A 27,203-nucleotide genomic window follows, 5' to 3' on the forward strand; every position below is an offset into this window, starting at 1 on the left:
GATCCTGGAGGAGAGGCAGGAGAAGTGTGATAAAGACTTCTAAAGGTACTGTAGAACGCTGTATAAAAAGAAGGTGGGGGAGTGTGGAGGAACAGCTAGATCAAGATCAAGAGATCAAGTTGTGTTAAGCAGATTAAGAAATAAGCATACTTGGTTAAATAGCATGCTGCACTTGAAGGGGAAGCATCCAGATGGATTATGCGAATTCTGTGGCGAGGTGGAGGAATTAGGTCAGATTATTATGAAATGCAGAAAGTATAATAGAGAGTGGGTAATGATGGTAAAGAAAATGAAACAATTTCGGCTGAAGTTGATTTAGAAAGGTTGCTGGTCATTGGGAGCAATGGAAGAGCTTTTCGTGTGTTTTTAAACACAACCGGGCTAATTAGTAGCCTGTAAATCAAGGGATTGCGCATTTGGGCGATAATGCACTGTTATGATGCTAAACGCTGGTAAAGACCACAGAAGACGAACAAGAAGAAGAAGAAGAAGCGGAAGCGGTAGGCAATATAGCAGACTTCCGGTCCGCTTCCGGACAGCCAGCCATCTTGGCCGCCATGACTTCTGCAGCCAGGTCCTTTTTTCCCATAGTTGGGCTGCATCACATGTGTTTGGGGCTGGTGCACGTTATTGGCTTGAAGAAGAATATTTTACCTAAATTGCACAGCACATCGCACAAGTAAAATGTCTAATAAACTGAAAGGAGAAGAGTGGGTGGACGATGAAGTAGCCCCGGTTGCTGGTAGGTTAAATTTAATATTAATTAAGAAGCTAACAGGCTAATGTTAGCGTAACAGTTTTGCTAACGTTTAGCTAGCAGTAGTCCAGATAGGGTAAAAATTAATCTTACATTATGGCCCTAAACATATTCGTATATTCGAAAAAAATTAACATAAATAATCAATTGTTTTGTTGTTTTCTCATCTTCTGATGAACTGGGTGTTGATTTCTTTAAAGGCGCTGGTTTCAAACCAGTTTAGTCTTTTAAGGTTAGAACTGAAGAAAATTGCTCTTAACATTGTGAACAAACATCTAGGGCCTTAGCTACAAGCGAACACTAACGTATAACAACCGTTTAATGTCTTAACAGGCGAATCAACAGTTGACAAGCGTCTAATCCAAACAGATACTGTGACATCGTTTACACGAGTGGTTGCCAACTGTCTGATTATAAATTAAGACTGACATGTGGACTATTCGTCTCTGTCTAATCCGATGCAATACTGATAAGATTATATAGTGACTATAAATATGACATAATGTCGCCATCATATTATGTTGGAGGCAGCACTTTAGATGTCATTGTAAATGACATTTTTCCTTGTTAATATATCACTTAAAACCAATCCACTTAACCAATCTGACACTTTATAAAGTTGCTGCTATTATAGTTTTGGAAACGGCTAAAACAAAACAAGGCTTTAAGGCATTTGCATGGTAGTTGGTGAACTATGCAGATAATGACACACATGCTGTGTAATACAGGCATCATGGAACTATTTTAGGGATAGTTTTGTTGTGTATAATAATGATTGTGAAGATGTAACTGTTTCTCTATAGCGCATCTCATAGTCAACTACAAAATGTTTACTCACAGTCATTGTCCCAATTATGTCTGACAGCAAAACACTGCAATTTTCTTTGATCTCTGATGCCATGTCATATATATTTTTGAAATCAAGTGTTTTGTTTGGTTACAGGAGAAAAAAACGTAAAAAAGGGAAAAAAAGATAAAAAGGGGAAGAAGAGTGTAAGTATTGAATTGCTTTTTATTGCTGTGTATGTTAGTGGTGAAGTTAGTTGCACTTTTTGTTGTGAAAGCTTTTTTCCTTTTAGTTCTTTGAAGAACTTGCTACAGACATAAAACCTGAAAAGACAGATGAAGTGGCTGTGAAAGAGACACATGGAAAACAGGTAGAGATCCCAATTGCAAAAGAATGGCTATGGCCACTTGCATAGCTTATGTTGCAAGCTTAGCACCAGTCCATCACAAAAGCACAACTTTGATCTAACTTTATATGTTTCTGTCTTAATTGTCCAGAATGCCAGAATAGCCTCTTTGAATACCATATGACATTCTGCATGACTAGTTGTTACATCGCCATTTATCCTTTCTTTCCAGCCTCAGAAAAAGAAAAAAGACAGGCGGAAAGCAAAGGGTGCTGCTGCTGCTGATGATGATGATGTTATGTTGAAGCTGAAAATGCTCTCAGTGCAAGCAAGTGATGAGGAGGAGGATGAGCAAGGTATGGCAGATCACAACCAACCCTCACCACAAAACACATTTTGCACACACTTTAGTAAATTCAAAATTTTCTTTCCACAGTGGTCTCTTCAAGTAAAAGGAACAAGAACATGAAGGTTTGTCTTTACGCTACACTGTGCCTCACCACTGACTCTTAATAGTGTAAACAATGTGTTCTGTCTTTTTCAGGGCAGAAACATCTTTGCTGCTCTCAGCCAGGCCCAGAGTGATGAGGACTCTGATGTGGATGGAGAAGACGAGAAACCAACCAAACAGGTATGAAGGTGTAGTTCAATCACCTCTGAATATTGTACTTCTCACCACTAAAATAATACTACGTTTTAAAGTTGATTACAATTGTGAGAACTGCTATCAGTCTTTTTTTTAATTTATTTTTTCCTTTATTTATTAGTGCCAGGCAAGCCCTTAATCTGCATGAGTTTTCTGCCACTAATTGCGAATATTGCATTAATGACAAGCATTCAGCAACAAATTAAAAAGTAGTATATTACACATTTTTATTTTTGTGCAGTTGCTGCACATTGTAACTCCTCCTTTTTATACAACTCATATATTCTTCCTGTGATGGTGCATCTTGAGTGACTGAGGGAGGCTCACAAGTGTATGTGTTTGTTTGTGTTTGCGCACACACTCTATTCTCACCCTCCGCGGGTGGTCTCATCCACTTTCCAAGCTCGGGTCCTCTACCAGAGGCCAGGGAGCTTGAGGGTTCTGCGCAGTATCCTTGCTGTTCCTAGGACTGCACTTTTCTGGACTGAGATGTCGGATGTTTTTCCAGGGATCTGTTGTAGCCACTCCTCCAATTTGGGGGTCACTGCCCCCAGTGCTCCGATCACCACAGGCACCACTGTGGCCTTCACCTTCCAAGCCTTCTCCAGTTCTTCTCTGAGCCCTTGGTATTTCTCTAGTTTCTCATGTTCCTTTTTCCTGATGTTGCCATCGCTTGGTATTGCTACATCCACCACTACGGCTTTCCTCTGCTCTTTGTCCACCACCACAATGTCTGGTTGCTTTGCCATTACCATTCTGTCAGTCTGGATCTGGAAGTCCCACAGGATCTTGGCTCGCTCGTTCTCTACCACCTTGGGAGGTGTGTCCCACTTTGATCTTGGAGTTTCCAGTCCATACTCCGCGCAGATGTTCCTGTATACTATGCCAGCCACTTGGTTATGGCGTTCCATGTATGCTTTCCCTGCCAGCATCTTACAACCTGCAGTTATGTGCTGAACCGTCTCAGGGGCCTCTTTGCACAGTCTACACCTTGGGTCTTGTCTGGTGTGGTAGATCTGGGCCTCTATGGCTCTGGTGCTCAGGGCCTGCTCCTATGCAGCCAGGATGAGTGCCTCTGTGCTGTCCTTCAGCCCAGCCCTTTCAAGCCACTGGTAGGATTTGTTGAGATCAGCCAATTCAGTTATGTTCCGGTGGTACATCCCGTGTAAGGGCTTGTCCTCCCATGCTGGTCCCTCTTCCAGCATCTCATCCTCTGTTCTCCACTGCCTGAGACATTCACTCAGCACGTCATCTGTCGGAGCCTTATCCTTGATGTACTTATGGATCTTGGATGTTTCATCCTGGATAGTGGCTCTCACGCTCACTAGTCCTCGGCCTCCTTCCTTGCGGCTAGCGTACAGTCTCAGGGTGCTGGATTTGGGGTGGAACCCTCCATGCATGGTGAGGAGCTTTCGTGTCTTAACATCTGTGGTCTGTATCTCTTCCTTTGGCCACCTTATTATTCTTGCAGGGTATCTGATCACTGGCAGGGCGTAGCTGTTTATTGCCCGGGATTTGTTCTTGCCATTTAGCTGGCTTCTTAGGACTTGCCTTACTCGTTGGAGGTATTTGGCTGTTGCCGCATTCCTTGTTGCCTGTTCGAGGTTGCCGTTTGCCTGTGGTATTCCAAGGTATTCCACATTTCTCAAATCCGAATGACATCCCAATGTCCGAGCTGTAGATCCTGGTGGTGTGGATCAGTGAGTCGATGTCTTGCTCATTCTTAGCGTACAGCTTGATGTCATCCATGTAGAGGAGGTGACTTATGGTGGCCCCATTCCGGAGTCGGTATCCATAGCCAGTCTTGCTTATTATTTGGCTGAGGGGGTTCAGACCTATGCAGAACAGCAGTGGGGACAGTGCATCTCCTTGGTATATGCCACATTTGATGGATACTTGGGCAAGTGGCTTCCCATTGGCTTCAAGGGTGGTTCTCCACAACCTCATTGAGTTTGCAATGAAGGCCCTTAGAGTTCTGTTGATGTTGTACAGCTCCAAGCATTCACTGATCCATGTGTGTGGCATTGAGTCATAGGCTACTTGTAGTCGATCCAGGCTGTGCACAGGTTGGTGTGTCGCACTCTGGAGTCTTGGGCGACTGTTCTGTCAACCAGGAGTTGGTGTTTGGCTCCTCTGGTATCCTTACCAATGCCCTTTCTGTGCTTCGCTCATGTATTGACCCATGTGCCCGCTTATCTTAGCTGCGATGATGCCTGACATGAGCTTCCATGTTGTGGAGAGACAGGTTATTGGCCGGTAGTTGGATGGGACTGTACCCTTTTGAGGGATCCTTCATTATCAGGATCGTTCGCCCTTCGGTTAGCCATTCAGGGTGAGTCCCATCCCTTAGCAGCTGGTTCATTTGTGCTGCCAGGCGCTCATGGATTGCATGGAGCTTCTTTAGCCAGTAGGCGTGGATCATGTTAGGGCCAGGTGCTGTCCAGTTTTTCATACCTGAGACTCTTTGTTGGATGTCTGCCACTGTGATAGTCACTGGATTCTGTTCAGAGAGGTTGCTGTGGTCTTCCCTCAGATCCACCAGCCACTGTGCATCACTGTTGTGTGATGCCTGTCTTTCCCATATCCCTTTCCAGTACTATTCAGTTTCCAGCCTTGGTGGGTCTGCTCTGCTGTTATTACCCTGCAATTGAGAGTACAACTTTGCAGGTTGTGTTGCGAACAGCCGGTTGATTCGTCTCGCTTCGTTATCTCTGGTGTATCTCTTTAGGCGGCTGGCCAGGGCTTGTAGCCTTTGCTTGGAAGTTTCGAGTGCTTCAGGTACGGGCATCTGGCTGTACCTCTTGGGCATCGGTCTTTTCATTGCTCCTCTCTGGGCCTCTGTCGTTTGGCTCACTTCCCTCCGAGCTGCCTTGATTTTTGCCTCCAACTTTTGTTTCCATGGTGGGTTTTGTTTCTCATGGCTTTTATAGCCAAGCACCTCTAGGATCACTGATGCTGAAGCGTATATCAGCTCATTGGTTTCAGTGATTGTTGTGGTAGGGATCGCTCTCAATGCTGCATTCACATCTTCCATGAGACTTTCTGATGGTACTTCACTTAGCCGTTGTAGTTGGCTTCGGGGTTGCCTGTTCAATCTCGCCATGATCTTATCTTTCAGGTCAGTCGCTGCCTCGCTCAGCGTATCTGTGCTCATTGGGGCTTCGTACCCAATTTCCGGTTGGGGAGATGGTGAAACCTCCCCTCTGACCTGGCGTCCTGGCTCCCCCTTGCCGTAGCATTTGTGTTGTACCTCGTCAATCTCAAGTTGTGATAGCAGCTCGGCTGTCACGTGACAAGTGAACGAACGAACGATTCGTATGGATCCTTATGAACAAATCCCGAACGAACTGGAGCGCTTGCTGCTCGCTACAGAGCCTCCGCAGCCTGGTTGTCACGTGACAAATGAACGAACGATCAGTAAGGATCCGTATGAATGAATCACGAAAGAACTGTAGTACTTGCTGCTCGCCACAAAGCCTTACCTGTAAACGAGAACAATGAACCAAACTGTGCAGCAGAACTGCCTTTTATGTGACGGCTGGTAGAGAACAAGTGAAAGTAGAACTTATTTTGACAATTAGTGAGACTTTCAAAGCAAAAAGTAACAATAAGTTCCCTAAAATGTTTATATGGTTTATTTATTGGGTCCAAAACATGACATTATTTATATTATTATCGTTATTCTTATTGTTGTTGTTGTTTTGGCATAGTATACAACAAAGTTCATATTGAACAAATCGTTCACGAACGAGACATCACTAGTTTATACTTCACCCACCCGCTACATCCAATGTAGTCTGCTGAAGTCTCCCTCTTCCTGCTGTTTGTTTAGGTGGTTGATTTGCGGGCGTCAATGGTGTGTATTGTATTTACTGTAAGTGATGTGATACTTCAGACTCAAAGTGCTACAGTGATTCAACTGATTCAGATTCAGCTTTGCCATGGCTACAAATGACTTGTTTCCACGAACTCCGCCATTTGGAAGAGATTTAAATTGATATTGTCCACATAAGACACCTTTTATTCTATTCGGTTCACTGAGTGCTGCAGTGGTCTTATGCCCTGCCTACAAAGGCTCTGATTGGTTGAGAAGTGTGTCTCAGGCCAGTACTGATCAACAGCCCGCTCCTCCTGTGACCCTTCCTTTGTCTGTATGAGTAATCAGAGCCAATTAGCAACGGACTTTCCAAACTGTACATGTTTGTTTTTAAATACAGGATATTGAGAAAGGCAAGAAAAAAGACAAATCCAAGGCCACACATGTAAAGGTAAGTAATCAAAAATCACTGTTATCTCTGCTTTAACTTTAATCAACTTATTAGAAATTTTTGTCTAAAGCAAAAGTTTTACCTCATGTCCTCTAAGTGACACAGCTCTTCTCCATAACGTAGTCAGTCTGTGAATGTGTCAGAGCTGAACTAAATTGTGTGTATACATATATGTAATTATCAATCTGATAATGAAAAGGGGAGACAGTGAAGTTGAATGTTAAAAACAAAAAAACTAATTCCAAAGTGGCCCAAAATATGTATATGTTGGTAGAATCTTCTTCTGCTGAAACTTGCAGTGACCTCCACATTTCTGTTAACCATGATATGATTTATCTGTGTTCTTGTAGAAAGCACCTGCAATGAACAGTGATGATGAAGATGAGGTAGAAAATAGTGAAGAAGGTGACACGATGAAGGTATGCTTGTCCTTTACAGAGCTATGATATTTTTCCTGTTTACTTACCAGAGTGACAATGTTCATTGTAATTTGTCTGGAACTTTTAAGAGTGCTGAAGATGCCATCGCAGATCAAGCCATGCAGCAGGAAGATGATCCATATGCTAACCTTAGCAAAAAAGAGAAAAAGAAGATAAAGAAACAGGTCACACTCTGTTTAACACTCTGTGCTGTTATGGATGATCTTGATCGACTTAATTTACATGTTAAAGTTTCTTTAAATTTTTTTGTGCTGGGTGTGATGTAGATGGAGTACAAGCGCCAGGTGGCCAGTGTTCGTGCACAGAACGCCTTGGAGGGAGATTTTTCCATTTCCCAGGCTGAGATGTCCTCTAGACAGGCTATGTTGGAGAACGCCTCTGACATAAAGGTTAATTAATCACAATATTTTTATGATATGAAATACAATACATGAGGTGTAGGTAGAATGCGTTAGTTTGGACACGTCTGCAGCAAGCGACTCCCATTCCAACTTCTATGGGTTAAAAAATCGGCACCAAAGAAGACCTGGGTCAACCATATTTAGCATGATCTACAAAATCAACACCTCAACATCGAGCGAGCAAAGGACATTTCCATTAACCACTGAGAGTGGAAGCGAATCGTGGCTGAAGCCCCAAAATCAGTGGCACCCACAGCAACGTATCACCTGTGGAAACATCTTCCCAGAACGGTTGTCAGCTAGAGATAGAAGAAGTAGCAGCTAGAATGAAAATGACTTTATTTTTTTATAGATTTTCCCTTTCCTCATTTTCCACAGAAAAGTGTTTAGTTATAAAATAGTTTTCCTGGATTATTAACAAACTGCTTATGAACTTTAGCTGGAGAGATTCAGCATCTCAGCTCATGGCAAGGAGCTGTTCGTCAACGCAGACCTTCTGATTGTTGCGGGAAGAAGATATGGTTTGGTTGGACCAAATGGGTGAATATCGTCGTGTGTGGCATTGTGTTTTTTAAATGTATCAATAAATCATCTAGTTTATGAATAATTTATGAAACAGAGACTTTGTTACACTGTAAAAATAGTTTGTTCATTTCAACAGTGACATGATAGTTTGAAGGCAGGTCTAAAAATGCTATTTTTGCAATATTTTGTAGGACAGCTAAATGGTATTTTTAACCAACCAAACTGAAAATAAATCTTATTTATTTTATGATAATAACAACCACAAAGGTTGTTCAGTCAGTTTCAGTTTGATCAGAATATTTTGTAGCGTTAATCTTCTTAACATATCTTACATGGCATCTGCCTTGGAAACCATTTTAAATAGGGACAATTGTAACTACCAGAGCATTTAAAATTTGATAAATGATATTGCCCAAACTTTGTGCACGCACAAAACACACACCAGTTTGCATGGTATGAAGGCTAGTGAGCAACATCTGCAACTATTTCTCTTTTAGGAAGTGCTACTGTCAGTATGCACCCTTAGCAGATGTGTTTGAGCCTTCTTGTAAAAATGATCGCATACATGTATTTTTGTAGACACTATCATTTAATAAATGAGTAGTAGTAGCCAGGGTAACATGACTTTTAATTTTTTAAAGGTTCATATTTACATTACTTATGGAACTCAATCCGTTGATTGAGTTCCTTTTCTAATGTGTGTCTTTCAGCAAAGGGAAGACCACATTACTAAAACACATTGCCAACAGAGCTCTCAGTATTCCCCCAAACATTGATGTTCTACTGTGTGAGCAGGGTAGGTGGTCTGTGCTCTGTATACCATCTGTCTCAGTCCACACTGTCAATCTGATAACTGTCGGCTTGTTTATGTCTCAGAGGTGGTAGCTGATGACACGCCAGCAGTGCAAGCGGTGCTCAAGGCAGACACCCGTCGTTTGAGGCTTTTGGAGGAGGAGAAACGGCTTCAGGCTCGTTTGGATAAAGGAGAGGACAGTGTTGCTGAGAGGTTGGACAAGGTAAAGTGTCGCTTTGCATTCATTACCACGATGAGGTACATTAATATTGTTTACTGCAGAAGTGTTACACGTTGGAGTTTAATTGAATGGAGGTTAGAGGGTGCCAACCTGGCGTGCTTTGCAAAACATCATAGGGAATTTAAGACAAGATTTCTGTTGCTCTGTATATATTCAGTTCTATTTGAATTTAGTTTTTATATTGCCACCCAATTCACAATAGAATTGCTCAAAATTCAGACAATGTGAAATGTGAAACTAAACTTGTATTCAGTACATTTGAACGTCATTTATATTTTAGGTTTTATCAAAAAACAAAGTTTCAGCCTAACCACAGATATTTGCACTTACCTCTTGAATAGTCAAATCCTGTCTCAACCTGGATGCAACAGTCAGTTACGCTGCAGGTGGTAGGCTGTTTATAAGCCGACCTGTCCATACTGTAGAAGACACTACTTGGCTCCAGGTGTTAGAGAACAAAGGTCCAGTTATCTGTCCACATATTTAAGCTTCCAGCTGCTGTCAATTTGCTATATTCGCACTTCTTTTTACATATAAAATTGCACTAGTTAAAGAAATCTGTCTGTAGTAATCTAGTCTTTTTAAAACTCAGAGTATTGTGTAATTATATAAATGGTTTACGCAAATTATTAGCAGCAGCTTTTAGTGTTCAGGGTTCTCTGTTGCTACATGGAGTGTAAACTTTAAAAATGCATACATGTACTGTATGTTGTGAAACTGCAAGTTATGTAGCTTTGCTTTCTGGTGAGACACCAACTGGTCTTGTTGTATTATTTGTATCTCTGGATGTGCAGCTTATATAGTATTGTGTTTTCACACTGTCAGAAGGCATTTGGTCAAGATGTCCATGGCCTTGTTACTGAGAGCTGCTGTCTCATTATTCAGCAGGAGGCAAAACATGTTAATTTCTATCACACTGTACATGGCATGTTCTATTTTCCAACACCTGCTTAATCCACACAACAAAGATTGTGATTTAGAACCCAGTTGGTCTTGGTTCTGAATTTAAACTGGAAGATTTTATAAACTGATGTGTTGTCAGCTGTTGATTATTCTAAAGAAGCATCTGACTATTGGGTGCTGTAAAGTCAAATTATACTCTTACCTCATAGTTTTTGGTTACTCAGCAGTGATCGGAAGTATATTTTTGACAGGTCTATGAAGAGTTGAGAGCAATTGGAGCTGCAGCAGCTGAGGCTAAAGCCAGAAGGATCCTAGCTGGTTTGTCATTTACTCCAGAGATGCAGAACAGACCCACCAAGAAGTTCTCTGGAGGGTGGAGAATGAGAGTCTCACTTGCCAGGTACATTCCGTCAGAAAGAAGAAGGAAAACACCTCCTGTTGTTTAATCATTTGTCACACATGTTCACTTTGAATATCCACAGAGCTCTGTTTATGGAACCCACCCTACTGATGCTGGATGAACCCACAAACCACTTGGACCTAAACGCTGTCATCTGGCTCAACAAGTACAATTGGGATCCATTAATAATATCACAGTGTAGCAATTATCATCCTCATGCCTGCTAAGTGTAACGTACAAAACAAAACTAATCAGCAACTGCTCGTAACTTCTTTATTGGCGACAGCCATATTCGAACCACAACAACCACCTCCCCCTGCTCCATTCGGTCCCTTCAAAATAAAAGTACCACATTTGTACAAACCACAACATGGCGGAAACACTGGAGATGTAATGCATATTGGCAAACAAACTTTGGCAGGCTTTAAGATGTTAGTTTATATAGATAACTCTGTATGGGATGTCAGTTGACCGCAGCTCCGGTGCACTGTGTGGGAGGCATTTAATGACCGTACAGTGCACTTGTTTTGTGTGTGTCTAAACTCCCCACCTCATCATGCCATATAATAAGAAAATGATATTGGAGCTCAATGTAACAACACCTGTCCTGGCCTCTTTATACTTGCAGCTACCTTCAAGGCTGGAAGAAGACTCTTCTCATAGTTTCCCATGACCAGAGTTTCCTTGATGATGTGTGTACAGATATCATCCACTTGGACAATCAGAAACTGTATTACTACAGAGGAAACTATTGTAAGTGTTCTTTATTGTCTTCGGGTTCTACATGTATTCTAACATTAGCTTCACCCCTTACAGTTTTAATAAATACTTTTGTAGCTCTCCTACAGTTGGAATTACACAATTGCAGTGCAAGCTGAGTTTTTAAAAATAATAATCCATTTTATAATTAGCCAGAATCAAAAAACAGTTTATGTTACCTACTTATTTTGCTTTTCTTTAAGTGACCTTCAAAAAGATGTACGTGCAGAAGCAGAAGGAGCTCCAGAAACAGTATGACAAGCAGGAGAAGAAACTCAAAGATCTGAAGGCTGGGGGCAAGTCCACCAAACAGGCTGTTAGTATGTCTGCCATCCACCCTAACCCACCTACATATGATACACCTGGTAAACAAAGCACAGCAGTCGAAGCAACAGGGCAACTTCACTCTCTCTCACACGCACACACGCATGCGCGCGCACACACACGCACACACACACATACACACACTTTTCTATTTGGAAACCTTTTGAGTTTCCAGTTGTCACCTGTTTTGTTGTTTGTTACAATTCTTCAGGAGAAGCAGGCTAAAGAGGCCTTGACTAGAAAGCAGCAGAAGGGCAAGAAAAAGGGAGGTCAGGAGGAGGAGAGCCAGGAGGCTACAGAGCTGCTGAAGAGGCCTAAAGAATACACTGTCAAGTTCACTTTCCCCAATCCACCTCCACTCTCACCACCCATACTGGGGCTGCACAGTAAGAATAACTGCAGACTGTTGCAGCAGTTCAGTTATTAATATAACCAGATTTCATAGATTACAAGATAAAATAGTGAAACTAGGTTGTTGTGTTTTTGCTGAATTATTGGTTCCTCTCAATTTCAGGTGTAGACTTTTGCTATGAGGGTCAAAAGCCTCTCTTCAGAAACGTAGACTTTGGAATTGACATGGACTCCAGAAGTAAGTATCAATGCCCAGTATCACAATTTTGTCTTCATAATCCAGCATATACCATATGTCCCTAGACCCTCAAATTAGAAAACACCTCAGGACAACATGGTCTACTCTGTACTTCCTAGCTCTGTGTTGCTACTGTAAGAGACATGATTAATATTGAAATTGATACCAACCCTCAAATTCAGATACTGAAAATAAGTAAAGGTTTTAAAGTAATTAGTGAAAAAATAATAAAGTAAATGAGTTTTGTTAGGAAATAAATGACTCGACTGAGTTGCACTGCAGCTGAGCTTCCCTCACACCCCAGTATATATTGTACATTTAATAACTGCTTCTGTGTAGTTTGTATAGTTGGACCCAATGGTGTTGGTAAGAGTACCCTGTTGCTGCTGCTAACTGGAAAACTAAATCCTGTAAGTGATTGAAGAAGATACATTTAAAATGTCTTTTCCTGGACAGAGCTGCATGCATTGTTGAATTAAATTTATAATTTCTCTACATTTAGACTAAAGGAGAGATGAGGAAGAATCATCGTTTAGTAAGTAACTTTGACTCAGTATATACAGTCCTTGTTAATCACTGTAGTCAGTCTGTTTACCAGAGTGTTAATAGGAAAGTTGTAACTGGAGACTTGTCTGTCTACAGAAAGTGGGCTTCTTCAACCAACAGTATGCTGACCAGCTTAACATGGAGGAGAATGCCACAGAGTACCTGATGAGGAACTTCAACCTGCCCTACCAGGATGCCAGGAAGTGCCTGGGACGGTTTGGACTGGAGAGCCATGCTCACACAATTCAAATTTCCAAACTGTCTGGTGAGAACCCTAAAAAAAACAAATGTCCTCTGAACTGTCCAAGCAACCCCTTTTTAAGCAATGTGTGGACCTCTCTTATAGGTGGTCAGAAGGCCAGAGTGGTGTTTGCTGAACTGTCTTGTCGTCAGCCTGATGTTCTGATCTTGGTATGAATCAGTTTTTCTGTTAACCTCACCTTATTCTCATTGTATTCTCCTAATGTTTAACTATAAACTGTCTCTTTCTCTCAGGATGAACCCACCAACAATCTAGATATTGAGTCAATTGATGCTTTATCAGATGCCATAAATGAATACAAAGGAGGTGTGTACTCGCTCACTCAAGCAGCTGTTGGTGAGGTTGTGAATGCTGTCATAATTAACAAATGGTCAATAATTGCATAACTGTATATTAACACAGCCTTCAGATTTGGTCATTGTGTCTCAAATAGGGTTGATACAGGCAGACATACTGGAGTGCATTTTAATATAAGTGATTCTAATATTCACTTAATATTTTAAAATAAATTCATAGTCTGACACTTATGTATCATCTTTCCAATAGCTTTAACTGAAAATGATATCCTTGTAAAAGTAATTTCTTTGAATTGGATTAGACTGTCCAGGTGTACCTAAGTGTATATGAAAGTTGATCATAATCCTCAAAACCCAAACAGAAACTTTACAATCTTTTAAATGTTATAAAATTCATACGGCACTGCCAGCTGCTACAGCCTTGCAACTGCCTGAATTTCCCCTTTGTCTGGATCAATGAAGATCATCATTATATGACAACAAACTTTTTTTTTTTTTAAATCTTATTTACTTTCTTACAGCTGTGATTATTGTGAGCCATGACGCACGGCTCATCACAGAGACTCAGTGTCAGCTGTGGGTGGTAGAGGATTGCACCATCAACCAGATCGATGGCGACTTTGACGATTATAAGCGGGAGGTGTTGGAGGCTCTGGGAGAGACCATGGTCAACAAGATCAATCCCTGACTACGCAGAGCCACAATCAGGACACTACTGCTGCGCAGCACCTCATTCCTCCATCATGCTCTACCTACACTTCATCTGGACTGGCCAATGTTACTAACTTTGATCTGTTCTTTCTCTTCAAGACTGCAACATCTCTAATATGCTGGGTAAAAAGTTAAGCATGAAGTTATCAATTTGTATGAATATTGGTGAGCAAAATACAATTCAGTAATGTCCTGTGATGGTGAACTAAATAAAATACATTTTTTCCTCCATAATATTGGGTTTTTTGTTCTGAGCTGTAGAAAATATCCTTTCTAACAGTATGTAGACAACTGAACAGTTTGGGTTGAAGTGTTGTTCAGTCGTGAGATTAAATCATGGAACATAAACAGTTGGTTCCCCCTCCCACTATCTTCACCCTGCACATTTGTGATAACCAGAATTATGCATGGTTTGTGCTGCTGCTGATGACCGTCTACCTACGGTCAAACTGAGCTACACATAATTAAATATAACTGAGGTCATATTGGGCGCTGGTTCTGAATAATACAGTGTAAATAAACAGAATATGCATCAATTTGTATACTTTCATGAACTTGCTCCCTATTTTGTACTTTTACTGTCTGCAGTGTGTACATTATTCAAGGCTAATACTTAGACATCAGTCATAGCTTGAGTTTTAATATTTAAACATGTTTATTGTTCCATATAATAGAATACTCAATATCTGTAGTCTCCATTACTTCAAGAAAGCCTTGTATGTCTTCTTGACTTTAGCCACTTGATCCTCGTCAGGTGTAATTTCACTATACCATTTATACCACGTATCACCCGAGGTTAACGAGGTGGGAGGTGGCGTGCACCCCACAGCATCATGGAAATTGGAATAGTCCTCTCCTGAATATTCCACGTATGGAATCTGGAAGGAGAGCAACCCTAAAGGAGGACACATGATGTAATGAGTGATACATCGCCAGGCAAAACAACATCTTAAACATCATTAAGCATCACTGCTGCATCACAATTAATTTACTGCAAATTCTGAAGTGATACTAGGACACGTGAAAAACACCTTAATCAGATTGAGCCCTTTTTGCAGAATGTAGAACAGAATGCATCGCACCTTTTCTGTTCAAGACTACATAGTTTTTAAACGCAGCTTGCTGCATACTTTTGTTAGTGTTAGACAACCACTGAACTGCTGTCCTCAACTGCAAAAATAATGATCAATTTAGATTAAAATGTTAATATTTATTCAAGCATCTGCATAAGAAATGGACAGACAGAGTCTTTACCAATTAGAGCTAATACCTCTAGTCATCGGAGTGTCCACATCTGGAGGGGAAAACTTTCTCTTTGAGAGGTTCTTTCCCCGTAAACAGATAGACATTTTATAGTCAAATTCTCCAAAATATAGGTCACAACTACAGGTATGACTGGAATAATGTGTTGTTGTTTAAACTCTAAAACTCTTAGAACCAGAGATTAGAAGAAGTCCATAGCAAAGTGGTACAAAGGGGATTGTCAATTGTCAAAATACCAGAAAGATATAAAGTACAATTTAGGATTTTGTGTAGATATGTTGTGGTTCTGTTTGTTTGTTTGTAGTTGCTTATGTGGGTTCATCCAGCACCACTCACTGAATGTCAGAATATTAAAACTCAACAAAAAAGTCCAATAAAACATTTGTACCATGGTCTCGTGCTTTGTTGATCACATCATTGAGCTTTTTCTGTTGTTTCACGCACACTCCTGAAAAAAGCAGAGCAGGGGTCATCTGGTGAAGAACTCAGAACCTCTCAATGCATCACGCATTCACTTTGAGACCTACCAGTTCGAGTGGATTCATACACCATTCCAGTGTGGGGGCTGATGAACTGCTGCAACAGTTTTACATTCTACAACACAAGAAGCATGGCTTAACATTTTTAAAGACGGGGACATGGCGTTGACTGTAAATATGTAAAGCATAAACAACAAGAGCTGGTAAAGTACTGGACATCTTGGAGATAAACATATTGATATCTAACTTGTACATTTAAGAGCAGCTGAGGCGCTTACTCACCTGATGGTGGATAACAATGTTTTGATCCCGGCAAATTGGGCAGGGGTTTCCACATATCTTGTCTCCTCTCTAATGAAATACCAAGTGTGGTAACATTACATATGGAACTGATACAAGCTAAATCTGATTAATTACATTTAAAAAATAATAATCTTACTATGCAGGTCTTGCGTGTTTTTTGTGGAGGGATGCCTCCTTTATGGTTCCTTCTGTAGCCCACCCACACTGGATCAGTTCCATACCTCTCTACGTATTCTGTCAGGAGAAATTTTCAGTAAAAAAAAAAACAAGATATGCATATAATCACTGCCTTGATCGTGGATTAATTCAAGTACCTTGGCTCTCCAGGTAAACCCAGGGTCTGTCCTTATAGCGGGAGAGAACATCGGTGTCCTGAGTAGCATCTCCATCCTGTAGTGATGCTGCTTGGCAAAGACTGCGTCTTTGACATAACGTTACAAACAGGGACGGGCACACTCTCAACCTCTGCACAAAAGGCACAAACAGTGCAATGCGATCATTTACTACATTCTAGTGCGCAGTGTGTTTGGCTGTTTTAGTCATCATCAAAACCCGAACGCCGAGTTTTCTTGTTACGTGTACGAGTTGTAATGTTAACACACGAAACGGTGTCATTTTATTGTTACTTGCGCATTAAACCCAACAATGTCTCAAAAAGTTATAAATGCGACAAAAAAAGGATTTTGACAATAATTCCAACGTATCATTACCTCTGTTTCGCTAACTGCCTAGCATTGCAGTATAGTAATCTAGCAGTGTCGCGTTTCATTCAAACGTCTCATTGAACGGATGACTAATAATATTTACAGGTGGTGTTAATATAATAAAGACGGTTAAACGAGATACCTGATACTGTTGAAATGGGTGTAAAATTGATGGCGAAAGGCCGCACAAAACCTTCGCGATACCTCGCATGAACGCAGCCATTTTACTGTTGCGTAGGGGTTATAGGTGAAAGATCAACTAAGGTTGAACCGACCTCAAACTTACATGTATGTATTAAAATTAAATAATGTCAACGAATTAATGTTTGTGTATGAAATTGTGTTTATTTTATACCTTAAGGTTTATTAATTTGTTTAAAAATAGTTTAGTTGCTCCCTGCCTCGTGACAATCACGGTCGTGACAACTAGTCGCCATTTTGCACGACATTTATTAACTAAAGTTATATATGAAAACATTACTACAACGCAGCCAAACAGGCATACTTTATTAGTATTCCCTTGTGTCATCGAACAAATCACAAACGCATTACCAATTGACCTGTTGTATAAGTAGATATTTGATAGAATTGTCTGACAAATGCGGGGTACGCCATTATACCCTTGAATGTAAGGTGAAGGTCGGTCGTCCACCATTTTGTTTCAGCGAAAAACGACCAAACCTACGCCACTGACGTAAAACACGTCACGAAGTATAAAAGCCAAGTCCCTCCTTCAGGAGCTCATTTCTGGATGTAGTCAAAGGTAAGTGCAGTTAGAGAAAAAGACTTGTTTTTTTCCCCTGCTGTGTTTAATGTTAAAGATCTACAGAAGTCATGAACATTAACAGCAAAAGACCTGGAACTAAATGAAGATAAAAAATAAGCTTGCGTTACCGTCGGAATTGAATATATGTTTTTTTGTGTTTTACAGGTATTAAATTGCTTTGCTGAAGACTGAGCCGTCGAGGACTTCGAACAACTCCGCTCAAATTCATATTTTTTCTTCAAGTAATGGACATTCGATTACTATTTTTGCCTCCACTTTGTTCCTGAAGGAAAGGCTAACGTTAGTCCTTAGCGATCACAGCCCCACCCATATGAAGTATTTAAGTTGATATTAAAACCATGAAGGTTAACGACATAAAGTTTATGAAAAACGAGCTATAAGTGCCTGAAAAGTACACTATAATATACCCGAGACGCTGAGGATCTATAGTATCAATAGTAAGTTGTTTTTTGTAGTTAAATTAATCGATATTCATCACATGAAATGATCGTAGATAATAGGCTAGCTAGCAGTAGCTGGCTAGCAGGAATTCGCAAGTTAGCTTTGCTCTTGGTAAACAATTTTGAAAATAGACAACGTGATAGTATGAGCTCACACAGGAAAGCGGACGGAGCCACAATGCTCCGTTTCTTCGTGTGTGAGACTGAATTGACGAATTGTACAAAGGAAATTAAAAGACAGGGAAATTCGCAAAAATAACCATAAGCAATCTATTGATAAAGATTGCCGTAGGACAACTCTAGATCACCAAGTTGGACTTTTTGCCTGTTGTTTTGTAGAGGCTGCTCCACGGAACGAACACCCACCGCAATCTATACATAAAGATTGCATTAGTTTAAGGATTGTGGACATGTTTTATGAGGCACAGTGTATGGTGAATGTGAAAGCATAGCGCAGGGAATTCCCGAAAGCCCGCAACATGCACTCGGCAATCTGTGGATAAAGATTGCAGGATTCAAGCGAAATGCTTTTTCGAAGCACAAACAGTCGGGACCGTCAGATATTGTGGACTAGTTGTGCTTTTTTGTTTGTTTCCGGACAGCTCCGGGGACTATCCATGTTCTCCGAGCGGCGTTTGAGGACACTTAAAACTGAAATGCAACACGAGAATATAATGGTTTTTCAGTGCGTAAATGTTCGCTGTAATGTCAGAGCCGGCGTTCGTTGCTTTGTTTCTCTACCAACCGTCGCAGTGCTTTCTGTGAGAGACATTGTTGTTGTGTCGCCGTCGTCGAAGTGGTTAAGGGAGGGAGGGTTCTGATTAGCAGCTAGGCTCCAGGTTTCCTCCTCCCCTCTACCAGGCCGTTTAGCGGCAGGAGCGGGGCCTGCCTTCAGCTGTGACGGACTAAGTGCGAGCATTTGAAAGGCTGCGTGGACTAATATTACGTAACAGAGCAAGAGTTACACACTTCTGTGGTCCACTATCTCTTTCAGAATTGTACCACTTTGTTACGTAACCGTTGTTCCGTTACAGTTAATAATTGTTATAGAAAGCTTGGTCAATGTACATAACTAGATCGTTTTCCCAGTCTGTGTAATAAGATAAAACGAATAACAAGAATAATATGGCACAAATAATCTTGATCTTCCTGAGTGAATTAGAGGTGTGGCTAACTCGAGTGTTGTGTATCATGTGTAACAACTGTGACATTTACAGGGATTAAGTTATTTGCAGTGTTGTGGAGGTCTGAGCCTATTATAAACTTCTACTACAACAGTTACCACGGGTAAGACCTAACTGATTCCTCACATCGTAACATTGCCAGTGAATTGATTCTAATCAAATTTGCAGGTTATCTACCTGAACTAATTAAATTTGCACCAGAAAAAGTCATTATACATACGAAAACATGCCTATTTGCTTATAGAGTGATCATAGTTGATCATAGTTTCTTTGGTTCACATAATGTTGTGCATTCTGAAGATAATGGGTAATCAATAGATCACCAAGCACCTTTTAGTTTGTTGATAGTTGGATTGATGTGCGTGACTGTTTTTATATGTTGCACTAGCAATTGTATTTATTACTATTTATTTCTGGAGAGTATATTGTGGAAACAAACTAACCTGCAGATGGCAGTAAGTGACCTGCCTGGGTGACACCACATTAGTGTACTAGAACAAACCCCTTAATCTGATAATCACATTTGTTGGGCCTCAGGTTAATTTAAACAATTTAAATGTTTAATTAGCTAATGCTTCTGTTTCTTACTAGAATCTTATTAATTCATTATAATGAATAATTTTTTGGTGCTGTAATTTTAATCATTGGAGTAATACAAATTTTTTAGTAATTGGTTTGTATTTATTGTTTCTTGTGGTTTAGGTTTTATGCAGTCATGCATATGACTGAATGTGATATGCTATTAATAATCTGCTAAAGCCTTATCATTAACATTAGCGGTAAAACAAAATCCCATTCTTACTTTCTTTTTTCATGTTATGATCTTATTAATATATGAAAAATATATAACCTAATAAATATTACATAAAGCTCTCCCCCCCTGTTTTTTTCAACATGAGGGACTAGTTAAAGTAGAGTTAGAGAAAACACGGGGGACTTTAACTAATTGTCTAATATCAAAATGCACTTTCATTTGGTGCTTGCTGCTGAGACTTTAGCCTTGGTCTGATTTAAAATAAACAATTTTCTCCCCACACACAAGTGAAGATTATATTAGCCTAATTCTCCAGACCTGCCAAGTAGAAACCACAGAGAGAAGTATCTCAATGTGTCCAGCGAGGGTCCCTGTCAAGCTGGTGTCAAGTTGGAATGAAACATTCAAGAAACATCTCGAGTGTGAAGTACGAGGCAGCACACTGAAATCATCATGTATGACTCACCAGACACTGACTGCTTGTGTCACTAGAGAACGTGCTGCCTGTTCATTCCGGTTCTATTGTTTTTTTTTTTCCCTTTAGGTCGATTTTGAAACTTCTGTTGACTGATAGTGGATCAATGCAGTCTGTTCCTAAATCACTTCTTTGTTGGGTGCTTTTGTAGATGGTTTAAGGTGTAGTTTGGCAGCTGGACGCATATATGGTGTTGCTCAGCCCCTCTGTGAATTTGTTGACATGTTGATCTTTTGATTTGGTGTTGAGCTTTATTGTCTTTTTAATGGTGGACTTGTGTGATTCATACAAATAAGCTGGTTTTGTCAGCTGCAGAATCTCAGATCCAGCATGGAAATTGGATGATGTTCAGTGGAAAGGTAATTCTGACTTTGATGTCACCATGTCCGAATAAACCTTAGATTGGAGGGTGTCTTTGTATGAGCCTGGATAAAAGCTGTCAGAATAGAACTGGTTAGAGGGAATCTAGTGGAGTTTTCTAGCACAGGATGCCTCTATTATTGGACAGGCAAATCGTCCTCATTAACAGTATTTAAATGTCAGGTACCACAGAGCATATGATTGACACTTGTATCGTGTTGGTGGATTTTAACTATTTGAGGTCTGTTCTTTAGTTATGGCAGGGAGACCAGTGGACCCGAGAGAGATTTTGAAGGGTGTAGAAGCTCTATTGGGGAAGGATGGAGAGCTTCGTAGCCTGGAAGGAGTCCCAAAAGTGTTTAGGTGAGTGACTGAAATAAGAAATGGTTTAGTTGTGTGCCTTCGTGGTCTAACATATGTGATCTTTCTGTAGCCTAATGAAAGCTTCTACCAAGATGGTCAGCAGATGTATGTACTTGAACATCCTGTTGCAGACGAAATCACATGATGTCCTTAACCGGTGAGCCTTAATTCAACTGTGTGCTGTGAAACCTAGTTAAAATAAAAGCAGTATAGATGTGTTAATGGCATAATTGTTTTTATATTTTCTTAGTAGGCAGGTGTAATTAGATGTAAATTCTTCACAGTGCAATGATTTATTTCTGCATTTAGCAACTGAACTTTCACTGATGTAAAAGACTTAATGGTGAGACTGGAGATTCTAAACCATCTTTCTCTTCATCTAGATTTATCAGAGTCGGTGGTTACAGGCTGCTCAACTCCTGGCTCACCTACTCCAAAACCACCAACAACACACCTTTGCTTCAACTTATCCTGCTCACCCTACAGAAGCTGCCCCTCAAAGTGGATCATCTCAAACAGGTGTTGTGTTTGTGACCTGCTTAACACATGTCAACTTCATTATACAGTCAGCTGTGACAATAAATCTGTTAATATTCTCCCAGAACAACACAGCCAAGTTGGTGAAACAGTTGAGCAAAAGCGCAGAGACTGAAGGTCAGTTTGCTTTTGCATGCATAACCCAAACTATGATGTACATAGCAGTTTCACAGCATCTGACTAATATGTTTTTCTTTTGTAGAGTTACGGAAGCTGGCCTCTGTGCTTGTAGATGGCTGGATGGCGACAATCCGCTCCCAGAGTGTCACAGGCAGCAGCAACAGTTCTCCTGCTGGTACACACTGATCACTTTGACATACACCTAACTTTAGAGCCCCACACTACAACTCTTGGTGACAAACACAATGTTTTTGACTTGTAGATAAGAAAAAGAAAAAAGAGGAGAACAAGGTGTCTGTTCGGGATGTGAAGGAAAAGAGTGGAGATGAGGAGAGAAAGAAGGAGAAACCTAAAGCACATGCACCCAGCCATGCAAAGATACGCTCCATAGGTAAAGAAGCAGCGACATGGTTCACTGATACAGGATTTGAAAAAGTTCTATTTGAAATATCAATATGTCTTGTGTAGGACTAGAGATGGACACGCCACACCTTGCACCTGCTAAGAAGGCACCCACTGCCCCACAGCTTGGTGACAAGTACAACATTAAACCCCCAGTTCTTAAAAGGCCATGGTATAGTTTTCTTCTCTTGTCTATGGTCACAGTGGGCAGCTAAATCATTACTGCCCCTAAGAGATTTATGGTAAAATTTACTCTTTCTTTAGCTCTGGTCCATCCGATTTTCCACCTCTGGAGAAAAAATACAAACCCCTCAACACCCCATCCAACTCTGCCAAAGAGATCAAAGTCAAAATTATTCCAGCTCAGCGTAAGTTCAAACATGGACCACATCAGAATCTGGATGATTTATTCATTAGTGATGTGGTGTTAACTGGTGTATTGTATGGCCACTAGCAATGGAGGGAATGGGGTTCTTGGATGCTCTGAACTCCGCACCTGTTCCTGGGATAAAGATCAAAAAGAAGAAACCCACTACCGGCACTGCAGCCAGTACTAAGGCGGTCTCTCCCACATCTCATAAGGTACAGATCTAATGTCGAGCATATACTGTCAGGCACAAATATCTAGAAATAACAATACTGCATTTCTGCGAATCTCCTGTATTCAGGCAAATCCTTTTGAAAACAAACCTACATATTCTTCTACTAAACCATTGTCTCCGGATACTGCCACCTCTTCTACTCCTGCTGATGAGAACCAAGAGCCGGACCAGCCCGGTACCCCTGTTCCTTCAGAGGACCCTGAAGCCTCTGACAATGGTAAAGTCCTTACAGCCTTTCATCTATATTCTTATTGCTGAGTTTAATCTGCTGTCTGGCCACATACTTTTTATTATGTTAATAAGAGAGTTCTTGGTGTTGGTATTTTCCTCAATAGGAGAGAAGCCTAATGCTCTGGCAGAACCACGTGGAGAGGAAGAAAAGTTGACAAAAAAGGGCAAGAAGAAGAAGACAGTTCGCTGGGCAGAGGAGGAGCAGCTCAAACACTACTTCTACTTTGATCTGGATGAGACTGAGAGAGGTAAAACATGTGGTTCTTAAAAGAAGTGTCCACAGTGGCTTTTTATTAAACCATCTGATGGTAATAAAGAGGACAATATTGCACTTGTTTCAAAGTTAATGTCAACAAGATCAAGGACTTTGGTGAGGCTGCCAAACGAGAGCTGATGATGGACAGGCAGACGTTTGAGATGGCTCGTCGTCTCTCACATGACACCATGGAGGAACGGGTTCCCTGGACACCCCCGAGGCCCCTGACATTGACTGGGAGCTTGGTCAGCTCTGGGGCCAACAGCACAGAGAAGCTTACCCAGAGAGACCGTGAAATGGGCATTCTGCAGGAGATCTTCCTTAACAAAGAAAGGTAGAAACAAGTGTTAGACAGAGTTTATAGTGTATTATGTTTATTTATATTTCTCCCCCTTTTTTTTTCTTACTAGTGTACCTGACAGTCCGCATGAACCAGACCCAGAACCTTATGAACCCATGCCCCCTCGACTCATCCCTTTAGATGAGGTTTGTACACTCACATTTAAACCAGTTCAACCTCTAGTCTGTCTTTCTGTGTATTTTGTATATAATTGCTGCCACTAAGCTGTCAGTCTGCTGCCCATTTCAGGACTCCTCCATGGTGGACGATGGTTATGTTGAGCTCATGGACACCACATCACAGCATGGCTCTAGCATGGCCCAGACTGAGGGTTCCAAGCTGCCACCTGTCCTGGCAAACCTCATGGGAAACTTGAGCAATAGCTCACGTAGCCCACAGGCTACAAACACCGTCAGCAACCCTGTGGCTCCATCTGTCAACGTACAGGAGCTGCTTTCCTCTATCATGGTGAACGTTGGACCTTGTATTTAGTTTGTTCTAATTCCTTTTAGGTGTTTAACTTCTGTTTTGGATTAAATGTGTTTTGTTGTTAAACTCTGGTCAAAGTTTTGATTTGTAGCTAATACCAACTTTTTGTCACCAGGGTGCAACTGGTAATCAGTCTACTGAAGACTTAATCAAACAGCCGGACTTCTCAGACAAGATTAAACAGCTACTAGGCTCCCTTCAACACAACCAAAATCAGAATCAAGGTGGACCACCACCAGGTAAACCCATCTTTCCTTTTGATAAAAATGAACTTGATTCATTCCCCAGTGAGGAAATTTGATTGTTAAAGCAGCAACAAAAAACAGTTGGAAATAAAAAAGGAACTGCTTGATTGGGCTCTGTTCAGCATCACCTGTTCTGTTTTAACTGCTTCTGATTTGATCAGTTGTTAACCCATTTTCTCTTCATGTAGTAAATCCGAGTTTGCTGGGCCACGGTCCGGGCATGAGCAACATGAACATGCACATGCAGATGCCCATGAATGGAAGCTACCCACCCAATAACCCACCCAGTGGTCCCCGCTTTAACCACCCCCCGCCCCCCCACAACCACGGGCCACCCTTCAATGCAACTGGAGGTCCGCGCTTGATGGGGCCACCGCCAAACCAGGGCAGAGGAGATAATGGCAATTACTGGGGAGATGACTCCATGAGAGGAGGACCCCACAGAGGGGGTCACTTCCACAGAGGAGGACGCGGCAGAGGCGCAGAGCCAGGCTTCAGGGGCCGAGGCAGAGGAGGGCCCAGAGGAGGACACAACAACATGAATGGTACATACGTTAGAGTGTGTTGTGTTGTAATACATTTAGCAACTACCTACTCCTATAATTTTACAATAAACTCTTTTAATGATTGATAGTGATGAAAACTGTGCTGTTCACAGTTCAATGTCTAAAACAAGAAAAAAGATAGTTTAAATTAAAAACTCTTGTTTGTTGTTACATTTTATGTTGTCATTATAAAATGATGGATTGAGTTTATAACGCTGCTGATTTCTTCTGTCAGACATGTCCAAGAGGCCTGTGTGTCGTCATTTCATGATGAAGGGAAGCTGCAGGTATGAGGGAAACTGTGCTTTCTACCACCCTGGAGTAAATGGACCTCCACTGCCTCCCAACCACCCTGCTAACAACCAACACAACCAGCACCCACAGCATGGGCACTAGGACATAAACGTAAACTGGTTTTCTAAAAGAGCCATTTAATGACTGGAGGGTGTATCACTCACAGAGGTTTGCCGTCTGTCTGGAATGTCTGGTGCAGGTGACTGAACCTTAGCCTGTGAGTGGTGCCATCATATATGACTCGCCAGAGAGAGAACAAGCGAGGCAGGAGACCCTGACTGAGGGACTCGAAGGCCGTGAGATGATCACTAATGGGACCTTGTGCTTTTACTGTGATCATTTTTAACCATGAACTGAATCAAGCTACCAGAATTGCCCTCTGAATTTGAGTTGCTGCAGCAAACCACAAACGCCATCACTTTTCCACACACTAGTACCCTTCCTGCTGTGGTTGTTTTACTGTACATGTGATATGTCAGTTTTAGTTTTAAGTTACCAGTTAGCCTTGTACTAAAGAGAAACGTTTTTCCCTATTCACGCTATTCAGAAAAATTTGAAAAGCACTTTAATAATGGGTGATTCATGATTGAAAAATAATTGAATTGTTTAACCTGCTTTGGTCATTCAAACAGAAATAAGAAAAGCATTTTGCTGAGCTGACAAGGATGGCATCAAATTTCCTTTTCAGCCTTTGGCATCAAATTGTAAGAGATTGTTAAGAAACAGCAGCAACACATGATGTGTTGCTGCTGTTTATAAATTTTGCTGATAAATTTTTGCGCACCTTTTACAGCTTGGCGGGCAACAGTTCAGACTACCTGTGTTACGTCCATGCACATGGTGAAACTCTGAGAACAGCAGCCCTGATTTCAGAGCATGCTTTATACTCCCACCTTCATTTATCTAGTATTAAAGCGTGAGCTGTATAGTGCAGTTTTTCTGTGGCTCGGCTACATTGTGTTTTCTGTGAAAACAATGACCTTTGTGTCTCTTGTGGGACTGTAAGAATGTAATGTTTATTTGGTGCTCCCTTCATTTTCTTTTCATACAATCTTGAGACTGTTGGCCCCTTTTAACAAGTTTAGTTTTTCTGTCGGTATGAAACATTTGTATTCATGTTTGAATACAAACATACACTCATGCTTTCATTTGAATTCTTTTCTACACAGTCAATAAATGTCCAAAAAGAAATGTTGCTGTATTTTCCCTTCAGTCAAACATGTAATTTGGCACATAATCCTGATTACACTTAAATATAGGATATGTACTGAACACGATAAAACATTATGTTTTTATGGTCTGCTTTATAGCTACAGTTTTATTTTGGTTGAACACGGAAATTAATGAAATGTGATGATTGTTAGATCAGTGCAACATCAGCCCTTGTCCCACTATTAGTACTAATAGTAATGAATACACGTCCATCTTAAATAGTGAGGTGCAGTAAAATCAATAGGGCTTTTGGTATGAACCAGATATTTAACATAGGTACATCTATCTGAAAACATTCAGTGAAATTGATGTGCAGAGACAATAAAGATTTTTTTGGACAGAGCTGTTAGTTGCCCATGTAGTGCAGTGCACATAAAGTACAAGTAATCAGCACAATAAATATCATACAGTTGAGGAGCTCATCAGTTTATTTGTGCTACACTTTCAACCTGGTGTTTACATCTTCAAACAGGCAACCAAGAGCTGTGTGTGTGTGTGCGCGTGTGTGTATATATGTGTGTGGGGAAAGACAGATCCGTGTTATCAGGGCAGGGCTAAGTTCAGCAATCTAAAGGAGCGGCCTTCACCCTGCCCTGTAGTTCAAATATTGACCCACCACGGTGCTGGGACAACACACGGAATGCCTATATAGAGTGTAGAGACTAAGGACACCTCAGCACTAATGGCCTCAACATCCTGGTCACAAGCCAAAATCTACGCATGCTATCAAAATCTACAAACGTCATTTGAACTTTTTCAAAACTTTTACTGATAGACAAAAAGTGCAATGTTGTGTTTCAAAAAGTCTAAATAGGACTCAAAAG

General features: G+C 41.0%; 3 protein-coding genes across 6 annotated transcripts; 2 read left to right on the forward strand and 1 right to left on the reverse strand.

Moving 5' to 3' along the window:
- Positions 1-525: 525 nt before the first annotated feature.
- Positions 526-14,228, forward strand: abcf1 (ATP-binding cassette, sub-family F (GCN20), member 1). Of its 2 annotated transcripts, XM_029166245.3 has the most exons (25): positions 527-742; positions 1,701-1,750; positions 1,837-1,914; positions 2,123-2,246; positions 2,327-2,361; positions 2,435-2,521; positions 6,754-6,804; positions 7,155-7,223; positions 7,313-7,408; positions 7,511-7,633; positions 8,085-8,185; positions 8,881-8,966; positions 9,047-9,186; positions 10,359-10,507; positions 10,590-10,673; positions 11,136-11,260; positions 11,470-11,582; positions 11,802-11,976; positions 12,105-12,179; positions 12,519-12,589; positions 12,682-12,714; positions 12,822-12,990; positions 13,072-13,136; positions 13,221-13,293; positions 13,805-14,228. In XM_029166245.3, the coding sequence occupies exons 1-25, from the start codon at positions 685-687 to the stop codon at positions 13,969-13,971; spliced, it is 2,397 nt and encodes a 798-aa protein (XP_029022078.1). In that variant the 5' UTR covers positions 527-684; the 3' UTR covers positions 13,972-14,228. The 2 variants fall into 2 exon arrangements, with proteins under 2 accessions (XP_029022079.1, XP_029022078.1); XM_029166246.2 differs by lacking the exon at positions 6,754-6,804 and having other exon boundaries at positions 526-742.
- Positions 14,229-14,625: 397 nt separating this feature from the next.
- On the reverse strand, positions 14,626-17,037 carry mrps18b (mitochondrial ribosomal protein S18B). Its single transcript, XM_029166247.3, has 7 exons — positions 16,886-17,037; positions 16,354-16,504; positions 16,176-16,273; positions 16,019-16,087; positions 15,785-15,851; positions 15,646-15,705; positions 14,626-14,889 (listed from the first exon to the last, which is right to left on the reverse strand). Exons 1-7 carry the CDS (start codon positions 16,964-16,966, stop codon positions 14,693-14,695), a joined length of 723 nt encoding a protein of 240 aa, XP_029022080.1. The 5' UTR covers positions 16,967-17,037; the 3' UTR covers positions 14,626-14,692.
- Positions 17,038-17,524: 487 nt separating this feature from the next.
- ppp1r10 (protein phosphatase 1, regulatory subunit 10) lies at positions 17,525-26,358 on the forward strand. 3 transcript variants are annotated; one of them, XM_029166244.3, is made up of 18 exons: positions 17,525-19,257; positions 20,998-21,106; positions 21,177-21,263; positions 21,490-21,625; positions 21,709-21,760; positions 21,846-21,938; positions 22,026-22,154; positions 22,232-22,337; positions 22,430-22,533; positions 22,620-22,747; positions 22,834-22,984; positions 23,103-23,246; positions 23,342-23,588; positions 23,665-23,740; positions 23,844-24,062; positions 24,199-24,322; positions 24,517-24,873; positions 25,109-26,358. In XM_029166244.3, exons 2-18 carry the CDS (start codon positions 21,000-21,002, stop codon positions 25,267-25,269), a joined length of 2,421 nt encoding a protein of 806 aa, XP_029022077.1. In that variant the 5' UTR covers positions 17,525-19,257; positions 20,998-20,999; the 3' UTR covers positions 25,270-26,358. The 3 variants fall into 3 exon arrangements, with proteins under 3 accessions (XP_029022077.1, XP_029022076.1, XP_040928952.1); XM_029166243.3 differs by having other exon boundaries at positions 17,525-17,967; XM_041073018.2 differs by having other exon boundaries at positions 17,525-17,751.
- The last annotated feature ends 845 nt before the right edge of the window (positions 26,359-27,203 follow it).

Source organism: Betta splendens, chromosome 11 (assembly GCF_900634795.4).
Source record: "Betta splendens chromosome 11, fBetSpl5.4, whole genome shotgun sequence".
Lineage (NCBI taxonomy): Eukaryota > Metazoa > Chordata > Actinopteri > Anabantiformes > Osphronemidae > Betta > Betta splendens.

Coding starts and splice junctions, on each gene's coding strand:
- abcf1 (XM_029166245.3), top strand. CDS start 685: ATGTCTAATAAACTGAAAGGAGAAGAGTGGGTGGACGATGAAGTAGCC. Junction 1,751..1,836: donor ATAAAAAGGGGAAGAAGAGT/GTAAGTATTGAA, acceptor TTTTCCTTTTAG/TTCTTTGAAGAACTTGCTAC. Junction 8,967..9,046: donor TGTTCTACTGTGTGAGCAGG/GTAGGTGGTCTG, acceptor TTTATGTCTCAG/AGGTGGTAGCTGATGACACG.
- mrps18b (XM_029166247.3), bottom strand. CDS start 16,966: ATGGCTGCGTTCATGCGAGGTATCGCGAAGGTTTTGTGCGGCCTTTCG. Junction 15,852..16,018: donor ACATTGTTATCCACCATCAG/GTGAGTAAGCGC, acceptor CTTGTGTTGTAG/AATGTAAAACTGTTGCAGCA. Junction 15,706..15,784: donor GTATGAATCCACTCGAACTG/GTAGGTCTCAAA, acceptor TGCTTTTTTCAG/GAGTGTGCGTGAAACAACAG.
- ppp1r10 (XM_029166244.3), top strand. CDS start 21,000: ATGGCAGGGAGACCAGTGGACCCGAGAGAGATTTTGAAGGGTGTAGAA. Junction 21,264..21,489: donor TCACATGATGTCCTTAACCG/GTGAGCCTTAAT, acceptor CTCTTCATCTAG/ATTTATCAGAGTCGGTGGTT. Junction 21,626..21,708: donor AAGTGGATCATCTCAAACAG/GTGTTGTGTTTG, acceptor ATATTCTCCCAG/AACAACACAGCCAAGTTGGT.